At 41.0% G+C, this 22327-nt stretch overlaps 1 protein-coding gene across 3 annotated transcripts in view; it reads left to right on the top strand.

The window, feature by feature from the left end:
* Nucleotides 1-22327, top strand: part of ITPR2 (inositol 1,4,5-trisphosphate receptor type 2) — a 263261-nt gene that overhangs the window by 206904 nt on the left and 34030 nt on the right. For all 3 annotated transcript variants that reach the window (XM_054827703.1, XM_054827693.1, XM_054827713.1), the window contains exons 46-52: nucleotides 7210-7317; nucleotides 9795-9987; nucleotides 12796-12921; nucleotides 15759-15934; nucleotides 17230-17394; nucleotides 19484-19679; nucleotides 21745-21837. In XM_054827703.1, coding sequence (XP_054683678.1) covers nucleotides 7210-7317; nucleotides 9795-9987; nucleotides 12796-12921; nucleotides 15759-15934; nucleotides 17230-17394; nucleotides 19484-19679; nucleotides 21745-21837 — 1057 coding nt within the window. The remainder of the gene's footprint in view (nucleotides 1-7209; nucleotides 7318-9794; nucleotides 9988-12795; nucleotides 12922-15758; nucleotides 15935-17229; nucleotides 17395-19483; nucleotides 19680-21744; nucleotides 21838-22327) is intronic.

Genomic DNA, 22327 nt, shown 5'->3' with positions numbered 1-22327 from the left:
TCCTTATGTCCTTCCACCCTGTACTCTCCAAAATTTTGCTTACAGTAATCATAGGAGACAGTCTACAAGTGCAGTTGTGTCATCCAGTTGGAACACTCTGGATTACATACTGCTGTCCATATCCTATGTTCAGTATGATCAGTGTACACCAAAAACCGTATGTGACCAATGTATGCGTTGAGCCAGTTTGGCTCATGTAGGCACAGCTGCCCATGACAGTTTACAAGTAGCCTGCAGAGATGTTTCACACCCATCCTCCCCCAAATTAATTTTGTTTTGTTGCAACAGATTTTATATGACCTGAACTTTCCCCACACATACACTTTATTTTTTTGCAAGTAAGCTTTGCCTGCAAAAGAAATTACAAAGATGACAAATGGAAGTAAAGCTCATTGAAATAGTAGCAAGTCATTTTGTCTTCTGCTGCCTTTCATCAAGGATAACAGAACAGCAAAACCACAGCAAAAATACCAATAAAATTACTGTGGGGGCTGCAAACATAATAGTGATAGAGATCACTTAACCGTGGTGGTTTCTCTTATGTGATAATGTCGAGGTGTTTTATCTCTCCCTTCCGTGTGAGGTAGATCACTATTACCCACAATTTGTAGTGCGTACCACGTGGAGGCTGGGGAGGAGAGGTGGCGGCTCAGAGGTTACACAAGGCCATTGAAGAATGGCAACAGAATCCGAAGTGTCTGGACCACTCAGGGCCCTGCTCATGTACCACAAGCCATCAGGGGAAGATTAACTCTAAACCCTTTTGGTTGCTCTGTACAGTATAATCATCTAAATGAAATCAATGAATACTTGATTTGAGAGTCTCCCATTGCTCCATCCCTGCTGTTCCTAATGTTTGTTAACAGATTGCTTTGTGGTAGAGTGCAAAGGTGCCGCTCTATAAAACTGTAATGACTTCTGGAAAGGAAGTTGCCCTGTGTATTGCAGAAAGCACCATTCAGTTTTGATTGGAACATGGGGAGTTGAGAAGTTGTTATTACTGCTAGTACAGCCAGTTGGAATAAAAATTTCTGCTCAGTTATGGTTAAGATGACATTTCCTTTTTCCTTGCTTTCTCTCTCTCCTTGTTTACTGATGGGATAGGAGTGTTCTTGTTTGCCCTGGGCAGGGAGCTGGCGTGTGGTGAGGTCCTGGCATGCCGAGGAGGAGGATCTCGTTTTCTGTCTCCTGTCCTCTTCTGTCTCTCACCCATCCTGTTTGCTACTCCCTTGACTTTCTTTTTGCTGTTGTTTCTCGGTCCTTGGGGTTTTTCTTGTCAGTCCCCAGGCAGCCTTTTTATCCTTTCTTGTTCTCTGAGCAGAAAATGAAGCGTTCGGTGAGAAGACTGGGGTTTCCCCTTGTGAGGGAGTTTGGTGGTGCCAGATCTCACACTGCCTGGCTTTAGGAGCCAAGGGACTGAAAGGGAAGAAAGAGGAAGAGATTGTGGCTGTAAATGAGCCCCAGCTGCACCACGAGTCTGTTTGCACAGCAAGGTGAAACTAATCTGAACGGACGCAATTATTCTGCTGTTGCTGCAAGTTATATTTGGTCTCATTTCTCCCTCGTGAAAGACCACTGGCCTTTGGGCTGGCAACCCGCGCCGCAGTACGTCTGGTTATTGACAGGGTAGAGATGAAGATCATTTTCAGCGGATCTATCAGATGTCATGCACTGGACATCAGGTCTGTACAAACAGCTCTTGCCTCACTTTCCCCAAGGTCTGTAGTTCATGAACTTCCAGGACTGCGTAGTGGCTTCTCTGCCCTGACACGCCAGACAGGGCTGACTGGCACACCAGAGGCTTGGCTGGTGAGCTGCAGCTGGGGCACGGGGAAGGCAGAGAGGACGCTGTGCAGTGCTATAGCTTTGCAAGCGCACCACGTGTCCAGTTCCCTCCCCAAAACGAGCCCCAGTGCCCAGCACGCTCCCAGCTGCTGCCTAGCCCAGTGCCCTTCCCCTGCCAGGGGTGCCTGCGTGCCAGGTATCTCCCCCGGCAGGTAACAGCCTTGCTGCTGCCTCACAGTGCTGAGAAGAAACTCGAGAGAATTGGTGGCAAGGATAATAATTTTTTAAACAGTTTTCTGTTTTTTTAGATGTTTGTAACACTTCTTAATAGTAATACTGTAAATATAAAGTGTTTCAAGGCACAGAAACTATTTGTGCCTTTATTTATGCTTCTTGGCCAGTTATCCAGAGCTTATAGTAATGCTCCATCAGCCTTTTCTAGAAAATCAGTTTAACATGTTTGACACTTTGCCAGTGAACCAACTCTTCCGTGAAAACCCTGGTTGCTTACAGGACACTAAGCCTCACCCACTTAGATCCCTTTATACCATTCTAGTCATAAAAAAAATCACCTTTACCCCCCATGTTTGGCAGTCTCAAAATGCTGGAGAGTGAAGTAGATCTCACAGAATTTGGGGGGCTTCAGCCTGCCGTTTGTAGCTCATATTTCTCGGACTCCTGTCCTTTTCTGGGCCTGAAGCAAAACCTGGTGAAATCGGCAGGAGTTTTGACAACTGTCTTGGCTGTGTACTTGGTTAGACCTCATGCCTCCGATGAGGACTGGACTACAGAGGAGACCCTTGCAGTTTACAAGTTACGACCAGGGACTGACACGTTCTTGTAAAAATACAGAAGGGGTCTATGTTTTACAGAGATAATGAAAAGTGGAAAATTACTTTCTCTTTTCCCAGAAATTTTTCCAGACACACACACATATGTACATACGTATTTTGGCAAACCAATCTAGTATCCCAAGTCAATGAGTTATTGACAGGCTGATGACATGAACGTTCACAGCTTTAAATCACTTTTTCTTTGAGAACATTTAAATAACTGCATTTTTCTTCAAGAAAACGATGACTTTAAAACAAAAAGCCTGCAGCAAACCCATATATTGTTAATTGCAAAAGATGGGTCTGCTGTGGTTTTCCATGCTGTGCCAATCATATATGGAATCCCAGATGACTCGCAGATCTGATTTTATAATCATGTTGTGTGAGGAGTTTAGACTGAGTATTCCTTGTAATTCTGTCATTTATCTCTACTGTTTCTTTATTAATGTCTTCAGCGTTCTTGGTCTGTCCTCAATCTTTCACATTTTGTACTGAAGCTTTATTACAGTGTTTTCCAAATTTTTTAAGTAAAAATCTTTCAAGATGAACAACAGTCCTTCCTCAGGAACTGACTGAAAGCCAAGTGATCTTTATTCATATAGCTATTGCCTTACACATCTCCTCTTTGGAAATCACTGTTCCATTGTATGCTATTTCTTCCTCATCCCTACATGCCTTGATGAGTAGTAAAATACAGTGTTGACATTTAAAATATTGTCACTGGCATGTTTGATGGGTGAGTGTATGACTGACTGACTGAGTTTTCTCCTCAGAGGTGATTTTTTGGGGGCTCTTTGCAAATTCAGGCTCTGTTGATGGTTATTTTTTGTATCAGTTATGCTTGCCATGCATTTTTGAGCTTTGCTTTGCAGACATAAATGGGGCTGTTCTTTTCATTAAAGTTCCTATTGTCCATGCCCATCCAGTGTCTTGTTTGTCAGCTGCCCCAGAAGATTTGTGCAATAACACTTAATGACATCACAGGAGTTAAATATGAAAAAATGTCATTCAGAACTCGCACAGCCTTTACATGCCAGTCACAGACGGTCACCTAGGGTGTATTATCAGCTTGGATAAGCTTTCTGTATTTTAGGTTCACAGTTTGTCACTACATTGTTATTTTCATTGCTATGTCTTTGATCTCACAAAAAGCTCGGCACTGGTCGAGGAGTCTGTTGACACAGTCCCCTTTGCCCGTGTGGGCCTTTGAGCTCATTACAGGGCGAAGGAAGGATCATGAAAGCAGAGCTTCAGAAAACATTGTAGTTGCCAAAAAACATAGCATTTCTAAAGCTGTTCTGTGTCTTACTGTGGGCCTCTGCTTCAGAGCTGAGCTTTCACAGATTGCTGGCCACACCATTCTTGTATCGACGTAGTTGTGACAATACAGAAATATTAGCAACGCTTATTATTGTGTCAGTGTAGAGGAATCCATCCCACGTAGGAACTGCAATACAAGAAGAACATAGATAGACCCTTTGCCCTGAGGTTACTGCCTGAAGGTCTACACTACAGAAGGTAAGAGATACAGAGAGATGGGGAAGCAGAAGGAAATGAAGTTACGAGTGCTTATTGCCTAGCACTACTGCTGACAGCTTTAGGTAGGTTTCCTTTCTGAAATCTGCCGTAGTTCCTCCAGCTTGGTCAGCAGTCCCTGGTTGTTTCCGATGTGTCTTTGCTGGCAGCCAAGGTGCTCGCACAGATGTTCCTGACCTGTTCTTCAGATCTTTTGGTCTAGCGCTGGTGTCAGGAAGCCCCGGCTGTATGGTGCTAGGCTCTCTACACACATCAGCACAGGACAGTCACTGCCTGAAAGCACAGTCTGATAAAGTGTAATGAAGATCACTGAATGCACATGGGTTTAAAGTACATGGCTGCTATTCACATGAAACCTGATAGTAAAATATGCACTGCATCAGTGCTGTCTCAAATCACCAGCCGTCTGTTAAATTCACGCGCCGTGCTAGTCAGTCCCATTACAGCACGAAAGGACTGAGAGGGTTTTCCCTTCCACGTGGTAAGGGAACTTTTGTTACTGATATTTATCGAGAGATACTTTTACAGTAAAAATGATGGACAGTTAAAAGCATATCAGGAAGCAATATCTTGAGATTTCATATGGTTCACAAATGGAATTTCCAGTTCGGTATACAAATTCAAGTGTGTTTATAAAAGAATTCTTTTGTGGTTCTAACGGAAATTTCTGAACCTATACATGTCCTTTTCTCCAAACTGGCATAATTTTAATATGAGAAGAACTATCCATACATCCTTGACTTGTCATTTATTAGAAAACTCAAAATCTTAATGGTTGACACTGGAGAAAAAGGGTCAAGATACAGGCAAAGTTCCTCAATATCACAGAAGATAAAAGAGGGGGAATATATTTGCTTCTGGTTATGCTAATTCATCACTCCAACCAGGGTGTGATTGCATTCTGTCTAGTCAGTTCTTTTCTTCGTATCTTAAAGGAGAGATATAGCCAAAGTAAAGGGCATTTGGAGATGGACAAGGAAAATAATTGAGTCACAGAGAGTCTTCTGTTTGAGGAGGGATGGGAAAGATAGGGATTGTTTTAATTTAAAGAGGAGACAAATAAGAGAGGATGTGACAGTAGTGTACAGAATGATGAATGATACAGAGAAGGTGAATTAGGTGCTCTTGCTTGTACAGAAATGGAGGGACATTCAATAAAGCTGAAAGGCAAAACCAGTAACACTGTTTAAAGGAAATTTTTAAACAGTAACTACTTTGTTTCTACAAGCTCGTCTTTTTTCTCCATGATGCTAGAGCATGTATTGAAGGGGATGCAAAAGACCTCTAGAAAATGAATTCAGGCTGTCCTGTTGAGATGATGATGTGGGCATACTGCAAACACTACTGACCGGATCAGGTTATATGGCATGTGTGAAGGAGAACAACTAGTTAGATGGCCTCAGTGATTCTTGGTAGCCTTAAAAATAAATGGAAGTTGCATAAGATATTAATACGTGTAATGACACTATCCATACATTTGCTAGATAGAGTAAAAAAGTAATTATTGATGGAAAGAATATTGCTCTGCAGTTGTCCCCCATGTGGTTCTTTGCATGTCTCCCTGGATATCTGCTCATGGCCCTTTTATTAAAGGCTGATGTTCTGCCACGTTGGCTCAGTGCTCTACTGTTGGGGCCAAGCAGACTTCTGTCCCTGAGGAAGTTGTAGGAAATACGTTTGTCCTTCCTGAATATTCCTTTCTTGGTATTCTCTTGCTTTTGGATATTCCACTTATTATCTTTAATTAATATTAAAGATAATGTTAATTATTGTAATATCCACTTATTCATCTTTAATAAGTTTGTATCAAGATTCAGAAGAAAAAATTATTTTGATCAGTAGATTCTAGGGAATTTCAGTAAATAGAGTAAATTGTGTACATATCTCTTCCCCACCATTCATAGAAAGGGGATGGAGAGACATGCAAATGGCTTATAAACGAGTGTGATCACTTTCTGGTTAGATTATTACAATATCTCTTTGTTACTTTTAGACTTTGATCCCTGACACACTTTTTGTAGATTTGTAATTATTTTATAATTCCTCAACATACCGCGTTATTTCATGTAGTACAATCCTAACCTGCCTGTGGTGATCATCACTTCATAGCCTAGTTCCTGTGGTCATTTGAGTGCTGTGCCTGCCTCGTTTCTAATGCCTGTGTCTGGTCTGTTGTGGTAATGTCTGTGTAGTGATTAAGACCTGGATCGCATCTGCAAGATAGCCTTTCCTTTCCTGCCTCAGTTTCCCCCCCACTTTAAAACACCTCAGAGGTTCTGGATGAAACCACTCATTATGATATAGGGAAAATTGCAATTTTAGTAGTGTTTCCTCATGCCTTGTAATTAAGTCTTTCTCACCGACCTAAAAGCCATCGTGAATGCATTTGCTGACATTCTAGTATTAAACTTTGTGCAGCTATCCAGCATTTTGAATACTTACTAGTCAGCAAGAATGGATGTATTTTATGAATCATGTAAAGTATATAATTTTAAAAGCTTGTAGGAAGAGATACATATTTGTGTGGTTTTGTGTGTGCGCATATGTGCTATGTATATAAACTACACAGTTAAGAATGTATTTGCTGCCACTGCAGTCCAGCTGCTTCTGAAATAGTTATGGATGTTACCTTGGCAGCCCTGAAATACCTGCCTCAACGTGGTGAAGAACAGTTTAGTCATTTGAAATTACAGAGAAAATATAATTGTAAATGTAATTACCTAGTCAGAGGTATGCAAATTTTATAGCTAAACTTAAGTGAAAAGAAGCATTCAGTCTAATTTTTTGGCATTTGTCAAAAGCCATCTAGGCTGCAGGCTAAGCTGCCTTTCATAAATCTCAGCCGAAGACTTGCTGCTGACTTTTTAGGACTAAATTATTTCTATTGTTCTCAAATAATTACATTTTTGTTGTTATCTGTGGAAAGAGCCCCACTGGGTTGAGCATGTAAGTATATGGGGGTGGGGGGAGGAGGATTTGTGTTAGTTAAGTGGAGATGATAAAGCTGAAAACATAGCAGCGGGACATAAATCAGATTTTTTTTTTCTTTCTCTAGTTGGCTCGTCACAATAAAACATTGCAACAGATGCTGAAGCCAGGGTCAGATCCTGATGAAGGAGATGAAGCCTTGAGGTATTATGCCAATCATACAGCACAGATAGAGGTAAAGAATTGCTCACTAGAAGATTGAATATGAGACAAGTTTGTATCTTGTGCATGGTGTATCACCTCTTCTTAAGCTTCTGAACAGCAAAGCTTATTCAAATGGTGTAGATTATTTATGAGAAGGAGAAGCTTGAATAATATGCTTTTGGCTATGGGAGAAAAAAGAATGCACCTATGTTAAAAGTGGCTCCAAATAATCATTTTATAGTAGCTTTCCTGTGTGTTACCAAACATGTTTTGTTAGGGAAATAATGAGTGTGGATAGTAGCTGTGTCATGAAGTCAAGAATAATCTTGTATGGTACATCACTGAAATAAATAATCATGAGTTTCAAAGCCAGTGATGCTAACTGATCAAATTAAACGTTTGGCTGGAGTACAAAGAGGTTTTGAAGTGGTGTAGACATTCAGTATGGCTTTGGTTTAAAAAACCAAGGCTTGGCCTGGTTCATCAGTTCTGTTCTCTATTTTAAACTTTACCCCTGCCGTGGATTGGATTTAGATCAAGATCCACAGAGGTATTTCCGTTCTTAACTCTTATATCAGATCCTGTGCTCTTACAGATTTCATGGGATTATAGGCATCAGGATAGGAGTTAGGCACTGTCGTATCTCTAGTCCTTAGTGACTTTGTAAGGAGGAGAGTTTCTATGGTACAAAGGCAGCTGCTGCGAGAGACTGCAGGAAGAGGCGACATCCGGCTCTCTTTTGGAAACGCTGTATCGTCAGGTCCAAAATTGGCCAAGTGTGAAAACTGCACGGTGTGGTTGCACACAGGCTCATCCTGAATCTGAGCCAATAGTTTTACCTTCGGTGGGCTCCCAGGCTCCATCACACTGGACCTGAGCTTGCATGCTGAGGGAGCGGTCTGACGCAAGCATCTCAGGTTGGTATTGTCCTGGCTGCCATCAAGGCAGGCCATGGCTGGGTCCTTCTCTATTTCCCACCATCCTTTTTGCCCAGTACTGGTCACATTATCCCACCACAGGATAGATGGAAGCTCCATGGCTGTGGTTGTCCAGAGGGCAGCTCAGTGCTCCTCTTAACATATTTTAATATTTGGGTGCTCCTGAGGTATCTCTTAGCAGTTATCAGCTGAGTTATCTGGGTAGGTTGTAAATTTAGGCATTAACCAAGCACTGTGGTCTGCTTTTGTGTGGCCAATAGCTTCTTCCTGGTGTAACTCCTGAAATCTCCTAAACCCTCACGGCTGCAAAGCCTGTTCCTCGAGCTGATACGCAGGCCTCTGTTCTCGGGGAGGCTTTTGAAACGCCATTCTGCAGAGCAGCACACGCAACTTACCTTGCCGTTGGACACCCTGGCAGAATTGAAGATGTGCTGTCGGCTTCCTTCACTCACCCTGCCGGGTTAGCTGCTAATCACATAGTCCCGTTGCGCAACTGCTTGCCTGAGACACAACTATTTACTTAGGACGCTTCAAAATTGCCTGTTCAAATTTCACGTAATGCACATGCCCATGGGCAGGCACGAGCATAATTATCCTTCATCTCCAACGCAAATGTGCTTGACTATGTTACTCATAAAAATGAGTTAAGACAGGTGGTTTTCTAATATGCTCACATAATAAATAAGAATTAACAGAGAGACGGGAGGGTTCTTTAATTCAGGACTGTGACTGGAAAAGTGAAACTCAACCCATTATTGCTGCTATATCAAATGGATGTTTGCTGGTCTTTCTCTGAAAGCAGTTCCAGGCCTGTTTGGCATTTCAGATACAGCTCCCCCATATCAGGGTATATCTCATTTGTTTGATTTGAAAGTCATATAGTGGCGTGGGGGTTTTTTCACTGGTGGCTGTACAGAGACATGGGTCTAGGAGCCAAGCTGAGTTTTCTACCCATTTCTGTATTTTTAGTAATGCAGAGTCCATGATCAAAATGGGGAAGCAGATTTGATGACAGTGTGGTGAGATGGAATAAAATCTAGCTCACTCACCAATAACTTGGTAGGCCCTGAAATACAAACAATGCAAACCTTTGGTTTTTGCCAAGTAAGAAGATAAAGACTGACAAGATATGGGTGTTGTCTGAGTAACAAGGTGCTATTTTTACACATTCACCTTCACAACTTATCTTATCATAGAAATAGACTCAAGGTGAGAAAAGAATTTCATAGTGTGAGCAGAAAGCCCCTGAACTTCTGCACTGTTTACTGGGAGAGATCTGTTTCAATTTATTACAAAATTGAAGCATTCTGAACTAGAACATTTTTTGTATTTGGGGGAAGTTTGGAGCTACGTTTTGCTTGAGACATTTATTTGCCACCTTACTTTCAGGGCTTTTGAAGACAGAAAAGCAGTTTTACTTTGTTTTAGAGTTGATTGGTTCAACTTCATTGTAATGTTCAAATAACGTATGCATTAATTTATAAATAAAAGGGGAGCTGTGAACAAGAAGAGATATGGCAAAATGGTTGGAAAGTCACTGATCCTAAAAAATTGTGCATGTTATTTATAGATTGTTCGCCACGATAGAACAATGGAACAGATTGTCTTCCCTGTCCCCAATATTTGTGAATTCCTCACCCGGGAATCCAAAAGTCGGGTATTCAATACGACAGAGAGAGATGAGCAAGGGAGCAAAGTCAATGACTTTTTCCAACAGACAGAGGATCTGTACAACGAGATGAAATGGCAAAAGAAAATTAGGAGTAAGTATTGCAATTTCAAAAATAGCTTAATTATGCTAAAACCCTGCTTTTAAGCCTTCAAATACTTTCATTTTAATAGTACACTTTTCTCTGTCAACTCCAATGCTGCAACAGGCAAAACTGTTCAGGACTTGAGAGTGTAGGTCAGCAGAGTATAGGTCAGCTGAGACACTTGCATGTCACCATTAAAGAGGCATAATATGGAGCAGTTAGTAATATAAGTAACGTGTTCAAGATGATGTTTTGGTCTCCAAAAGTTAAATTGAGGGATGGATGAACTGGGTGTAGTTCTACTAAACTCAATAGAGTTGCACCTAATTAAGCCAAAGCCCCTAATATTTAGCAAAAACATCTGTAGCTACATACTTGAGGTTTGCAGATTCCTAAAAGACCGTTAAAAAACTTGTAAATGTCAGTCACTTAAAAACATCTCTCACCAGAACCTCAGCTGCTTTAAATCTGCCCGACTCCCGTGGAGTCAGTTCCCCTCTGCCAGTTGACATCAGCCTTGCTTGACGAGGCTGCAGTACGTCCCAGTCCATTAGCCCATACCAGTATATGTCCCGTGGCACTGGGAGAGGCGTACGTACCACCTTGAGCTGCTTGCAGATCTGACAGGTATGGTCAAGATCATGAGGGAGGGATCAGAGCAGGGACACGAAGAGGAGGTGCAGTGAAGCCAAGCCAGGTACCCTGAGTTTCTTCCTTAGCTCACTGGCGGGCATTACAGCCGCCGGCCCTCACCGGGAATGGGGCTGCTGCCGATGTCCCGGGGACAGGGAGCTCCTGCCAGCTCAGCCACTGTCAACTCTGCCCTTTGCTTTTGGAGCAGAGAATCAAGGCTGCAAACTAATTAAGCATCTGCAGTATCCTTGAGGGGTAAGGAAGAAAGTTGTATTTTATATATGTATGTATATAAAAATACGTGAGAGTGATCACTGCATTCACTGCTAAAATGCAGATGCTGTTGGGATGGCACATGTCAGCTGCTCACAGCAGCATCATGCGATTGATTAGGAAGGAAGCGAAGAATAGCATCTATGGTCAGAGCAGCAGGGAGTTTGGATAGTCAAAGCAATATGGTTTAATGTAGCATCCTTAATGTGATGGAAACGTGAATGTTGGTTGCAGTTTTTATAAATGTCAATTCCCAGGCTGTAATTTTCAGAGGCAGTAGTAAGTTTTCAGCGTGAATCCTATCGGCCCAGGTCCGCTTCCCTTGGTGGCACTGTAAGAACTTGTCTGTACTGACAAACTGACCAGAATAGAAGTTGAAAAATAAACAATTCCAAAATAACTCCCTATCTGCACAGTCTATTTGGGAATAAAAGTCACCATATTGTAGAAAAATTACTCTAGTAACAAAATCATATCTGTGGGTTTTGCTTAAGAAACACAAATAAAAGAGCCCAACCCTACACTTACATAGACCAGACCTGCCTAATGTTATAAGCAAAGAAAATTGGTTTATTTTTATTCAGAACAGAAATTCCTCAATTCCTTTCATCAGTGGAATGGCCCACAAGTCTCCATGTGTTTTTCTATTCGAGAAGATAATCCAGGTTGAGGCTCGGTTCATTCTTTGGCCGTGTGTCTGTTAGCATGCAGTCTGCATTGCTTAAATTGACACGTCATTTGCAATGGCTCCAAATGCTTAAATCTCAGCAGCCAACGGCATAAGGTTATCACAATGAAATCTGAATATTTGCCTAATCACAATTAAAGTCTATTTAGACTAAAGCCTGAGGTAGTGGCTGAAGGAGTCTACTGTTTATAAAAAGTTAGCTGGGTGCAGACAAGTCAAGAATATGCTCTGCATACTTGCAGGAGACTCTGAGTACTTTAAAATCTAATTAATAGGAATACATCGTCTTCAAATGAACCTCTCTGGCTAGAAATGTTTTCACACCATTGCACATAGAATCTTGTTTTAAATGTTCATTTAAACATATTGTAGTGCAGTCATATATATGGAGTGCTTGCCTGGGTCTTAGTACCCTCTGATCTTGTTCCTAGCCTTTTTGTGGAATCGTTTATGTGACTCTGGACACAAAATCTTAACCCTGTTTTGCCCTATTTCCATTTTTAGTCTTTTCTAACTGGGTTATAGGTTCTTTGGGATATAGACTATTTCTGTGTGTTTCTACAGCACTTCACAAATGGAGATCCTGGCTTCATTTGAGTCCTTTTAAGCAGGAGTACAAAGCTGTTTGTCAGCAGGTAACTCTGGACATCTGAGGATCATGCAGGAAGTAGTCAGCTTTCATAGAACCAAATCCTAGTCAGACCAAATTTTACCCTGTTCCCCAAAGTAGATATAGGTGTATTTAGTTTGACGGAGGTGAGGGAAATACCACTGTTCTGCAACTTTGGCTATTCCATTGTTCTTTGAATAATGTCATCAGTGTACTCGGTCCAAATGGGTCATTTGGATGACCTGTTCTGGGTCTTCTGATTGACTGGCACGCAGAGTGCTAAAATGTGTGTGTGTGTTTGCTTGATTTTGTGTCTCCATGCACAGAGGATACAGTTTCAGAGGCAGGTGAAAAGACTAGTATCAGTCCTAAAATCTTAGCAGAGGCAAAACTCTCATATATAATAAACTATATTGGGATCTTTGGATTAAAAGCTCTGCTTGAAACTATGTTTTATGGCAAGCCTATGCTTAATATTTCTCTATTTTAGTTAATTTTAAAGATCTGCACGTTTTCTTCATTAATCTGTATTTTTTAATTCCCTTGAAACCATTACTGATTGAGTTCCTGCCTGCTTTCATTTCATTGATTGCTACTCTTCTTCCCTTTCTAGGTAATCCACCCCTGTTTTGGTTCTCCAGACACATCTCTCTCTGGGGGAGCATTTCCTTCAACCTTGCTGTATTCATCAATTTAGCAGTTGCTCTGTTCTACCCCTTTGGAGATGATGGAGATGAAGGCAAGTGGAGTTTGGTTTTATTTTTCCTTTTAATTTTAGATGCTTTCAATTCTAAGGTAACAGTTATATAAAACTGCATCTTCAAGTATGCTTGTATCTGCAGAAGCCATTTAGTATCTTCTAAGTAGGTACCAGATGTTGTCTGAAATGTGGTAATTGATCTTCTGTGTGTCACACGTCCCATGCAGTGTGAAGCAAAATGGACAGAACATAGCTGCTAAGCTGAAGATTATCTAGATGATCTCAGCTAATTCTTTTTCTTTTTTTTTTTTATTTTTATATTGCCATATTGCAGTGTACTACTGCACACATTCACTTACAGCTTCTGAGCTAGGGAAGGATTCCTGGCAGCGGAGGGACAGGGATTCCTTAAAACTGACCATTTTGAATGAATTGCAGTCTTAAAGATATATGGAATGAAAACTAGCTTGTTTGGTTTTGACTATTTTACTTGAGTTAAAAGGACATAACTGTTGCAGACAATAAATGCATTATATAAAAATGTGCTTTATGATTCTGTCTCTGCTTCATCACATGTCACAGGAAATACAGCAAATAATAAATTTCATTAAATAAATGCAGCAGACTAGCAGGATGCCTCTTTGAATCCAAAACAAGCTTAATTGGGATAAAGGAGACTAAATAGTTCAGAACACTGGTAGTGGGAGTAGAGCCATTCACCTCTGGGTCTTTGATTCGTGTCCAGTCCCAGTCAGTAATGTGACTGAAAGTCACCTCTGTCTGATGGCATGTGAACTGGGTTGGTGGAAGCAGTCCAGCTTCTAGTAGATACATGTGCTTTTCACAAACACCAGAGTTGGCACCAGCCAACGTTCCTGTTGGCTGGCTAAACAGAAAGGCAGCAGATTAAAGTATATTGGCATGGAGACCACGTTGCCCCTTCACCCTACAGGGTGGTCTCTGCAGGTCATGGCACAGGCATCTCCCCAGCCTTGCGAAGCAAAGTGTGCGGGGCTGTGCCGTGTAAAAGGGAAGCATTTGTACTTAGTGCTTTCCTGTTTGTAAACCGAAGAGTCGCTTGGAGCGCGCACACGTTACAGCCCATGCAAGATAAGAGAAGAAGTAAAGAGTTTAAAATAAACCTTTTAAACTACTGAATTTCAGCTAATCTATACTCATGGAAATCCTCTGGTCTGCAATCAGTAGGTATTAATACTTATTTTGAATGGCAGATTTATGTAATATTAAAGTGGCCCCAGTAATCCAGTGATTTCAGTGATAGCGCGTTTCAGAGTTCCAGTTCCTAGTGCTTCTAAAAGCAAAAACCGAAGGATAAACAATAGGTGTAGCCAAATGGGATTAGCAGGGTCGTGGGGCAGGCTCCTTACTTCCAGCCTCCCCCTCCACCAAAACCTAAGGGATGGAGTTTGTCTCCCATTTTTCCCCTTCACCTTGCATAAATCCACCCATATTCAGATGTCTGAGGTGCCTGGGCTGATCTACTCATCCCAAGAACGCTGCCTTTTAGTAGACTTCTGCAGTTCTTACATCACATGACATAAGTGAAATTGCGCTGCCGATGAGGACACCCTGCCTGCGGCATGCATGTCTGCACGCGTTACCGGTGTGGGTCCTGCAACGTGAAATTGTTTGACCTGCAGTAGGGAAGAAGGAAAAATGATTTGTTAAAGAAACACTGTGTGCTTTGGCCTCACCTTTCAGATCCCCTTGGAAGTTATTTTTTAGGATCCATTAAAAGTTTCCAAATCTTGCTGGCAAAGAAACTATCTGACAGAGCCGACCTTGAACCTCCTGCCAAGGATATAAACACTCCTGAACTTTGGAAAAGTTCGGATGCCATCTGAATGTTGAGGCTAGGGCCTCATCTCATTGTTTCTTGATCACACTGATGCTGCTCAGCTGTGTATCTGTTGCCAAAGAGATAGCAGGATTTCTATTGTGAGTCTAGCTAAATTTTCTATTCCCTTCTCCCCCGTCACTGACCTCTCAGTTCATCTGATAACAATAGAAGTCAGTGTACAAGTGTGACAGTGCCCTGAGATCTGAATGTGCTTTTTATATCGCAGCAACATGGTGCGTTTCCAGGGCTTTAAGCAGAGGAGAGAGGGAAAATAGGGGCATCGCTCAAAACTCGGGGAGAGCCTGGAGCCAGCATCTTGCAGAGCGGCAAAGAGACTGACTCTGAAGGCAGCGGCTCACATGCCCGCGGGAGCTCAGCAAGACCTGGGACCCGCTGCCTCCCCAGGAGCAAGGCGCAGCTATTCAGCTGCTCTCGGCAATGCAGATGCTGCCTGTTCCTGCCCGAGACCCCGTGGCTGCCTCCCGCTGCGGCAAGTGCCTTGCTCCCGTGCAGAGGCGGAGGCTCCTGCGGAACCACCCGCAGCCATTCAGAAGAAAGCTGCTTTTCTAAAACCGGGGCGCTTTGGTGCTGTTGGGGATCGAAACGTGACACTGCAGCGCGGTGCCGCTTGCTGTGCCGCCCCGAGGACCGGCTATTTCTGTAGCTGAGCAATCATGGAATTAGACCAGAGGAGCCCTAATGATCCCTGCAGAAGGGAGCTGATGAGTAGCTTGCTCCAGGAGAAGGGTAAACTGTTTCATCTCCAAGCACTCCTTGGATTTTAATGGCAATTTCATTAGCTGCTCTTATTATTACCTGTGCAAAAATCAACAATACTATGATAATAATAGCTCTTGCTGCAATTAGGGCGAGTTGTGGTCAGCAGTTGTGATACGTGAATCACGTTTTTCGTTAGCGATATTGGCAAAGGAATTGATCTTTTGGATCTGTTTCGTGGTGAAAAATGGAGTCTCCAAAGATGCCTCTCTCAAATCTCCCTTTCTCCTCTATACAGGCACGCTCTCTCCGTTGTTTTCACTCCTCCTTTGGATAGCAGTGGCGTTTTGTACGGCAATGCTGTTTTTCATCTCCAAGCCTGTTGGTATTCGACCCTTTTTGGTGTCTGTTATTCTCAGGTCTATATATACAATAGGGCTCGGTCCTACCTTGATACTTCTTGGTGCTGCTAATGTAAGTACTTAAAAAGCAAGCAGAATTTCCCTTTCAGCAGAAGCAGAGATATTAAGGGTCTCCTATTAAAAAAAGCCCTTGATTAGAGCTGTGCAAAGAACTTATTTTTCTGGTTCACTGGTTAAGCCAAAAAAAAAAAATTAAATCATTTTCAGTCATCCTGAAACAGCAGTATCAGCAAAGTGGGAAGCTAAGAAAAAAAGCTGTTTTGGTTTTGTGCATATGCAAATATTTTAAAAATAAAAACAATATGAAATTTAAAGAAATATTGCTCAATCAGGGGAATCAAATTTAGTTTCTGACATTAAAAGACTAATACCAATACACATACCAAAATATATCAAAAAGCTCAGCAAAACTGACACAAATTTGTGAGGTGCTTCTGTGAGCTTAAATATATTTTCGAGAAGAAAAAAGTTTTCAAAATTAAAAATTCTCTCAGCCCTTTTCCAGATCTCTTGACTTAGACATGAGTAAGTTTGCATGTTTTCTGAGCTTGGTAAGATACACAGTCATGCTCACAAGTCATCTATTTAGATTTCTGCCTGACTGCTACAGCTCTAATTCACCTTAGCACCAGGCGGCAAAGTATTGGGCTATTTGCCACCAATTCTGCAAGAATTTCACATAATTAAAACTACCCAGACATACAGTCAAAAGTAAAGGAAAGTAAGCAGCGCTCGCCTATGTCAAATTTGTGAAGGAAAAGAAACATGTTGAGTCCTCATTGCTTGTCCTGGACTGCCAAACAGATGAGGTTAGGCAAAGCTCAGGAGCAATGGAGAATCTGATGCTGTTGCTTAAATCCTATACTTCAAAAATGCCCCCAGTAATTTCTTCTAGGGATTTTATATAGAAAAACGTGTGATCTGAAGGAAATGGTAGATCTCACACGCACCCCACACACTTTCTGTTGTGTTACTATTGTTCTCTTTGTAGTAGCATGCCCAGCTGCTCTTACGTGGTCTTGGTCTAAACTCAAAACTGTTAGGAATTCACTCCCCAGTTGTGTTTTTAATGCCTTATGACATTAATCCTACCTACTCACTAATGTTATAGAAATAAATCACCATGTAATGAGACACAGTGCAGTGTTAGAGGGGTGATGCTCTTCCACTTACTCTCATGGGCTCGTTCCCAGTGTGCCTTGGGAGCTGGATTTCTCTCGTCTCACTCCAGCTATCTAAAAGTTGAGCATTTACTCAAAGCAACCTATCTAGACTGTTTTGCACGTTGCAGCAATGCAAACAACAAATAACAGGATTTTTCCGATGCCTTTGTTACCCCTCCCACAGCTTTGTAACAAAATAGTGTTTCTGGTGAGCTTTGTTGGGAACCGTGGAACTTTTACCCGTGGCTACAGAGCAGTCATCATGGACATGGCTTTTCTCTATCACGTAGCATATGTCCTCGTCTGCATGCTGGGCCTCTGTGTGCACGAATTCTTCTACAGTTTCCTGGTAAGTATGTGCTTCTGTGGAGGGGAAAACTTTGCAAAAATAGAAAATACCGTTACACATGCAGCTGTCTTCAATTTCTTCCTGACAATCAAGCCAAATCATGTGTATTTTTAGCATGCCGTCGTGTTGCTGCCCCTTAGGAGCTGCTGTTCTCATTAGAACCTGTTTCTGTTAGGACTTATTTTATCTGTTTTATTATGTGTACATTGTTCCTGTATCTTGTGTCAGTCATAATCTCTTTGGGACAGGAGCTGTCCACTGGTGTGTGCATCATACCTATACCAAAAGATCCCATTCCTCAGTTCATCTTGCAGCACTAATAAAATAAATTTAAAAAAAAAAAAATTACTTGGGAAATAGGGCCAGCATGCCTCTGGTGTAGCAGGAAGATTCATCACTTTAAATGTATCCCACTTCATTTTCTTTTGTTGCCATTACCCAGATGGAATGCCTTTTTATAATATGATACAGGTGCAATGAAAATGAATCATACAAAATTATGCTAAACTCAGCTAACTGCTCCCTTCATGCTGAATAGCAGTAAAAGGTGTTTCACTGCTCTTGTTTTCTAATCCTCTTGCTTCATACGGGAACGCGTGAAACTTGTAGGGAGACTGACTAAATTGTGGTCATTTACATGGGTTCACTTTCCTGTTGTCGTATTCTTCTGTTTCCTGAAGAGTGGTGAGCTCCCTCCCAGCATTTCTCAGAAGTGTGTTAAGCACGCTAACAATTTCAGGGGTTCAGTCCTTACTCTAGTAGAGCTCCTGTTGAAGTCAGGTTTTCCAGATCTTGATGTTAAAGTCAGCTTCAGAGTTTGGGCAGATTTCAAAGAAACCAAGATTTTGTGGCTGTAGCTGCAGGACACTTTGCAAATGGATGTTACTCTCCTGCTTAAGAAATGCACGGCAAATTATCTGTTATCCCTTCAATGAGTAAGGTGATCTCCACTTTAAAATACTTTCCAAAGTGCCAAGTAAATTAAGAAACATTTTATGTACTTACTTTTTTCAGTGACTGCTATTGACAAATGTCCGTGATTCATGGATGTTATAATTGTTCACATTCCCAAGTTACTTCCAGGTGTTCACTTTGGAAATATTGTTCCTCATTTTAAGCTTTTTCTTGTACAGAATGAGTGATAACTGTCTTTCCTCTTTCTTCCTTTATTATTAATCCTTTCACAAGGCTGTGGATTTCAAATCTTGTGAATTGTGACTAATACCTTTTTCTGTGGACCATTTTGATAAATCATAGTGTGTCACTTTATATCTGTAATCTGTGTGTCTTGAAGTGGAAATACATACATTATAGATAAGGTCCAAAGCACTATGGAACATCAATAGAATTGCAAAAGAAAAAAAAAGCTATAGTTTCTTGAGAAGCTCTTAGCATGTTTAATTGCTATTTTAGGCCTTTGACATTTAAAGCAGTATTATCTTAATGTATACTTTTCTTTAAAGTTAAATACCAGGAAAGCGTATAGTGCAGGGTAAAGAAGAATAGAAGTTTCCAGTTTTATACAAACAGTGCAATAAATGTAACTTTGTCCTAAAAAAAGAGATGGCCCTAATCCTTGTTGTACATGTGAGTGACTTTTAAATGATGCCATGATCTCAAAGAAACAGTTTACAGACGTGTAATTACTTGCATGCGTGAGTGCATTTTTTTAGTTGCAACCCATGCGTGTTTATCAGATGGGAGATAATATGGAAAATTAATTTGTAGATGTAGATCCATAGTATGAAGACATTGGTTTTTAATTTTAATCTAGGCTGGTTTTGAACATGGGGATACAATGAATCTTGTTGGTAACCATTAGCCACGTCTGGATCGGGTTCATATATAATGTATGCTTTGCAGCTTTGGATTTTGCTATCATCTGTCTTAAAATTTAAAGTTCAGAGCTAAATTCCTCCTATAAGCATGCCCAGCTCCCACTGAAATCAATGTGAATTGTGTGCTTATGAAGCTGAGAATTTAGAATGGGGCTAGATGCATGTTTTGGAAGTTCAGATTGCTTTCCTATGTAGCATCCATATATTGCCTCATTTGTATTCATTCTTCCTCTACCCTTTGCTTTTCCCAGCTGTTTGATCTGGTGTACAGAGAAGAGACATTGCTAAATGTGATAAAAAGTGTTACCCGGAATGGTCGTTCCATTATCCTCACTGCGGTGCTAGCACTCATCCTAGTTTATCTCTTCTCCATCATTGGGTTCCTCTTCTTGAAAGATGACTTTATCATGGAGGTCGACAGGTTGAAAATCAGGACCCCTGCTGCAGGTATTGTTTTTTTCTATTAAAATCTGCTTCCGACATATACCTTTTCTGTGGTCTAACCTAACTGTCGTCTAAGGAAGTTTATTTTTTTTATTTGTATCTGTTGGAACAGAACTAACTCCGTTATACCTTAGGACTAAATTAAATCTCTGGGTAAAATTTAATGTGTAGGGTTGTTTTAGACTAGGTTTATCTGTTGAAATGCGAAAATCTAACACTCAGACTTGATTTATTACATTTTCTTTTCTAACTCATGCTAAAATAAAAAAAATCTAAATTTATGAAGTATTTGGAAGAGTAACTCAAAGTGGATTCTATTGTTTCTCATCCCACCTTAAAAGCAGCTCATAGTATTTTCTGTGTACTGCATGAGGCCCGTGATCTTAACATGTTCAGTAGATGTATTCATTTGATTATTTTTTAAGCTTTATCCAGCAGAAATTTATTACAGAATTCACACTTCTGCTGATAGGGGATTTCCTGGAGCATCTTTTAAATTCAGTGTGTATTTCACAAACATCACCATTAGTGTAAAATCCTAGCTTAGTAAAGTCATTGGGAGGTTTTTAACCAGTTTTAAAAAGGTCAGGATTTCATCTTTCTGGAATGAGAGATTTTACCAGTGTGGATACAGAGTTACAGACTTGCTTTGCTAATAAAAAAAGCCAGGTCTGGTCTGTTGAGATCTTTGTATATGCTGCCAACCAGCCTGCTGGGAGCACGGGCAGAGAAGTAACTGTCTGCTTAGAAGTTACCTGAGGATACCTTGTGACTTAATTCACAGAGGCATGATTTTCCCAAATGCTGAGCTCTTCAGACCTGTACAGAACAACTAGCGGGGTTCTCCCTGGACTGTCTGCGCTGTTTGCCAGGTTTTTCCTGAATTTGTTATTTCAAGACCTAAAGCACACAAACAAGGCAAAGCTCATTCAAGACTCATGGGCACGGTGTACTCATGTAGCTGGTTTGATACCATATGAAAACAAAGGGACTCGTTGGATTTCTTTAACAAACCTTGCTTTTTGCCACCGACAATCTTAAAAGGGCTTACATGTGACTTACCATTCATTTTTGGGACAGAATTTACAATCCAAAGTTTTACTTCGAAAGAGAATTGTGGCCATCGTAGAAGACCGGATGCGAGGCTACACGCAGCTCTGGGCTGGTCCAGTGCAGCGGTTCTTGTGTGTTTGTGTTTCTTCTCTTGGGTTCTTGGCAGATTTTTGTGGTGTGGGTATATTCTTGCTGGCTTTATACATTGCCATTCCTGATCAAAAACTCATCAAGAAAATATGCTGACGATATACTGATGGAACTTTATGCATCCCAAGACAAGTGCTTTAAATTTTTTCTTTATAAAGTGGCACATAGAGAAAGTCAGAGCGGATGTTTTCTGCCTTACACAGATTGTCTTAGGCTGCTACTTTGGTTGTATGATTTCGCCTTCATTTTTTTCTCCTTAAACCTTTTTGTATCTCTGATTTGAAATGCAGAAAATTGTTGAAGATGCACAAGATAAAATTGGTTTGATAAAATCAAGCTGATGTACACATTTACCCACTTTGGGAATGTTAAATTAGTGTTTTACACAAACCCATACATATTTACAAATGAGTACCAAACTGTGTTATAATCCTTGAAAACCCTTAAATATTCTGCATTCAGGGTAACTGAACATCAGCTTGGTGTCCTTCTTGTCAGCTTTTGTGAATAATTTATCTAATGGTTTTAAAACTGACAATATTTTCATATCTGACAGTTGTTTCTTGCTTTGAATATATTTTGTTCTAACCAGAAGTAGCAGCATTTGATGTAGATTCATTAATTTCAGGAGATGAAATGGGAATAGCTGTGATATACAGTAAATATAAAACTGTGTTTTTGTTCCTTGTGATTGCTTTGAGCTGTTGAGGCAGACTGTTTGAGGAAGGAGGAACCGGTGGTATAATTTGTTCTGCTTTTTCTTCTCAACTTTTCAGATCAGTGATTCACTTCTAGAGAATAACTATTTAAAACTTTTTATCAATGCAGTATCTGTCGTCTTGTCCAAATCCTGCTTTTTACACAGGTATTGGTGAAGTCCCCACTACAACCCTCACATCAATGGTGGGCGCCTGTGCAAAAGAGAACTGTTCCACAAGCATCCCCATTATTAACCCAGGTTAGTACAAGAGTTCCCCGAAACTGATGATCAATTAGAACTGAGTGATTTGTGTGTTGTTATTGCGGAGACTTTTGCTAGTACGAGAAGCAATGATCGTTATTGTAAGTCAGAAGCGCTCAACTTCCCCAAGGCTTGGAGCTTGGTTGGCAGCTTGCTTTTAATGCAAGTGCTTCCCACATCTGATTTCCAATTGCATTGACATTAATTTTGTTACTAAAAGAGCTTGCTGAATCATTATGCTTTAAGGTACAGGTCGCTTCTTTCCAGATGACTTTGCTGAGAGAAAAAAGCTTGCTGCTTATCTGTAGCATCCTCACCTGCACACACTGAGCCGCTATTAGAGCCATTTAGGGCAACAAGAGTTGATTTTAATGGCATAGCATATATCGGCAAGCTTTTGTGTATACTTTTTACGTGCTTCTAGGCCAAGGCTGTAGTGTAGCCGGAAGACCTAAGAGCCCAGATCTGGGATCAAGTTACTATGTCT

This window comes from Grus americana, chromosome 1 (genome assembly GCF_028858705.1).
Source record: "Grus americana isolate bGruAme1 chromosome 1, bGruAme1.mat, whole genome shotgun sequence".
Classification (NCBI taxonomy): domain Eukaryota; kingdom Metazoa; phylum Chordata; class Aves; order Gruiformes; family Gruidae; genus Grus; species Grus americana.
Note: the sequence above shows the minus strand (reverse complement) of the source record. Positions and strands in the feature narration are given on the sequence as shown.